This window comes from Dermacentor andersoni, chromosome 6, assembly GCF_023375885.2.
Source record: "Dermacentor andersoni chromosome 6, qqDerAnde1_hic_scaffold, whole genome shotgun sequence".
Taxonomy (NCBI): domain Eukaryota; kingdom Metazoa; phylum Arthropoda; class Arachnida; order Ixodida; family Ixodidae; genus Dermacentor; species Dermacentor andersoni.
The window spans coordinates 16817998-16821608 of record NC_092819.1 but is presented as its reverse complement, the minus strand read 5'-3'; the positions used below and the strand labels follow the sequence as shown (position 1 = coordinate 16821608).

Here is a 3611-nt window from a genome sequence, read left to right as displayed (position 1 = left end):
CCATTGTGTTCTGCATGCTTTCTTTATAATGTTTTAGCCTCACCATGCATTGTTGCTGATCAAAAAGTACAATTTTAAACAGCGTGACACAGGACAAAGAACAGGGGCACATGGCGTTGCACTGTTAATTATTCTGCTGTTTGGCAAGAGGTACCAACCAGCCCAAACGAACACGCTGTTGTTATTCAGGTGACCATAACATCAGCACTGACGCCGCCATAATGTTCTAAGCATTTACGTAAGCACTCGCAGTGCAGGTAATGTAGCGGTCTTCGGCAGTTCACGTAATTGCTTATATCTTAGAAGTGACACGCATTAAAGATGCGCTATCAAAACACTTTTGTCCTTCTATTCACGCCTTCAGCCCTAGAATTCCGCGATACGTCGGTAACTGTACTGCGCGTCGGTTGCGCAGTAAGGTTGACCGAATCTTTGCGACCCAAACGGCGTGACGTCAGCGGCACAACGATCCCGATTCCCTAAATATAGCCGCAGGTTCCTCAATGGATGCGCTGGGTGCTGCCGCCCACGTCAACCGAGTTGTAACCGACGTCACAGCCCCGTCTACGCTGAACGCACATCGATCGGATCCCAGCTGCGGCGTAAACACGGCGCCCACGCAGCCCTCGGAACTGCGCACTAGCTCGCGCTCCGCGCGACAGCTGGAAAACTACCCGTTCCGGATAGTTTGGCGGTCATTTTCAGGCGCTGTTGTCGCAGGCTTTCTCCGTGCTCGTGACGGGCGGGCGCCGCACGTCGGTCGGGCGACCACAAGACGCGCTCAAGGCGCCCCGAAGGAACGGCGGCGACGGCGGCGCAAAAGCAACAAAACAACGGCGCCTACAACAGCAGCGCCTTTGACGCAGTTTTCGCGTCTGTTCCGGAGCACGCTCGCTGTTACGTGCATGCGCGCGCGCGCACTGTCGCGTGTGCGGCGCACTTGCGTCACACGGGGAGGTCGGCGCATGCGCAGCGCGTTTCCCCGGCAACGAAGCGACCCGCCGCCTAGCGGTTGGCCGCAGTGGCCACACGAGCAGCCGTCGAGGAGCCGTTTTGCCGCTACGCCGTCGGACCGCTCGCCGCTGAAACCTCCTGCCCGCAGTCGCCGTGCGCTCCTGGGAAGTGGTCGTCCTCGGCCGGCCAGCTGCAGCGAGTAATACTTGAGAACCCTGAGTCGACCGACGTTTGGAATCATGAGGCAAGCACTGTTTCGCTCGCGACATATGGCGCGCGCCGGCTGTCAGCCGACGTCTCTTGACACGTCTTGCCCTTTTGGCGCAGTGTCGAGGAGGCCCGGTTCTCGGTGCTGGGCTACGACCAGGTGGTGCGGCTGCAGGAGCTCCTGGAGGAGCCCGTGTCCGTCCAGGGTCGCGGCAACTTCCCGGCGCTCGAGACCCGGCTGCGGGACCTGGTGCAGCGCGTGCGGTCGCAGCTGGGCCGCCAGGGCGTGCCCGTGCGGGACGTGCGGCTGAACGGCGGTGCCGCGTCCTACGTGTTGGAGCCGGACACGTCGGCCGAGTACAACGACTTGGACGTCATCTTTGGCTGCGAACTTGGCAGCAGCGGCGCCGGCGGCTTCGAGCGCGTCAAGACAGCCGTACTTGACGCGCTGGCCGAGCTGCTGCCGGCCGGCGTCAAGCGCATCAATGCGTGCGCCCTCAAGGAGGCCTATCTGCACAAGCTCGTGAAGGTGGCCACTGACGAAGACCGCTGGTCGCTCGTTTCGCTTTCCAACAGCCTGGGTCGTAACGTCGAGCTGAAGTTCGTGCATCGAATGCGGCGACAGTTCGAGTTCAGCGTCGACTCGTTCCAGATCGTGGTGGACCCGCTGTTGCTGCTACACCAGTGCGGCGGTGGTTCGGCGGAGGCGTTATTGCCGCGCTGTACGCAGGACTTCTTCCCCAGCGTGCTTGCCGAGTCAGTGTACGGCAACTTCGGCCAGGCGCTGGAGCACCTGCGGCGGCGGCTCATCGCCACGCGCAACCCCGAGGAGATCCGCGGCGGCGGCCTGCTCAAGTACTGCCACTTGCTGGCGCGCGGCTTCCACACAACCGACTCGACGCGGGCCCTGGAGCGTTACATGTGCTCTCGCTTCTTTATCGACTTCCCCGAGATACAGGCGCAGCGCGCAAAGTTGCACAGCTTCCTGGCCAACCACCTCTCGCACGAGCGGCTGCGCTATTCGTTCCTGGCGACCCTGTACCGCGTCGTGGACGGCTCTACAGTGTGCCTGATGGGCCACGAGCGGCGTCAAACGCTGCAGCTGATCCAGGAGCTGGCTTGCCGCGCGCTGCTTGTGCAGCAGCAGCCGCCCCGGCTGTGCGGATTCGCCCAGCCCTGCTGGCTGCTCGGACTGGGCCCCACGTTGGGCCCTGCGGGCTTGAGCCCCGGCCTGGCCGCTGGACCCCTCTGAGCGCAGGCGTGCGTCGTGGTGTGCGTGTGTGTGCGCGACGGTATGCAGCGCCGGAAGCCGACAGGGCGGCCTTGGCCGCCCGCGGGGAGGACGCACGCGCGGACCGACCCGGGTCTTCCACGGCCCCCCTTCCCCCCCTGCAAGTCACGTGAACTGCGGTCAGTCGGACTCCTTGCGCGCGCCGGAATGCAACAGCTGAGCGGGACCCAAGGCCGCCCTGTTTTTTTGCCATGTCCAACTGGGCCGCTCTGTTTCCCTGGGCAAGGCCGCCCGGCAGCCCTAGATAAGGGCAAGGCCGGCCGCTCCGAACCGCGAGGCCGACGGCCGCTCTGTAAGCTGCCGCAACCGGCAGCTCCCTTCTCCTCGCAAGTCCTTTTCTGTAACAAAGCATAAAACCAATGCGATGTGTTCGGCTCCAAAACTGTGTGTGTGTGTGTGCGCGCGCGTTATTCACTGCCCGCCGTCCCGTGTGCGCCGAGAGGGCTGCGGCCACCCAGTCGCACTCTCCGCGCCCGGCGACGGGCCCTTACACAACGGATTTCACCGCCGATAAGGCGGCCCTTATCGGGAAGCCACCGGTGCGCGCCGCTTGCATTTTATCAGGGCGTCTGCTGGCGGCGGCGCTTTTCCTTCCGTCGGAGGGGCTGTTGTCGCTTTCGTTCGCCGCCGCAGGCGCTTTTCCCGACGTGGCGCACCTGTGCCCCGACCGGAATTCGGGCCTTCCGTGCGTGCGGATTGTTCGCTAATGCGTTTAACCGTGCTGCGACCTTGCTTGGCCTGACAGTTAGGTCGCATATGATCGAGGACACGCGCTGTAATACGTCGGAGGCTCTCCCTGCGTGGAAATATGTTACGTCGCACTTGCAGCTGTATTCATTTATTTGTCGTCGTTTCTTCGCCATACGATTACAGAGGACGTCCGAGCGTAAAATGTAGTTTCGTGTCTCATGGGTGCGACGTAGCATGAGGGACTTAGCGCCTTCTTTTCTGTGCGTCGTATCCATTCTACAAAAGCAGCCTGCTTGACTAGTTTACAGCTGTGTTCGAAGTGCAACGTTAACAAATCTTTCACAATTTCGAAACAATGCACAAAGGAGCATGTATCACGAACTGGTCACGACGCACGCGAGGGAATTCCTAACCATGCGCGTATCGCATTCCTTTTGTTTCTCGAAATGTGCGGGTTTGCAGAGGCTAT

General features: G+C 61.4%; 1 protein-coding gene across 1 annotated transcript; it reads left to right on the top strand.

Annotated features, from left to right (window-relative positions):
- The first annotated feature begins 1001 nt into the window (after window positions 1-1001).
- Window positions 1002-2834, top strand: LOC126521262 (terminal nucleotidyltransferase 5B). The gene is made up of 2 exons (XM_050169916.3): window positions 1002-1198; window positions 1282-2834. Exons 1-2 carry the CDS (start codon window positions 1194-1196, stop codon window positions 2411-2413), a joined length of 1137 nt encoding a protein of 378 aa, XP_050025873.1. The 5' UTR covers window positions 1002-1193; the 3' UTR covers window positions 2414-2834.
- The last annotated feature ends 777 nt before the right edge of the window (window positions 2835-3611 follow it).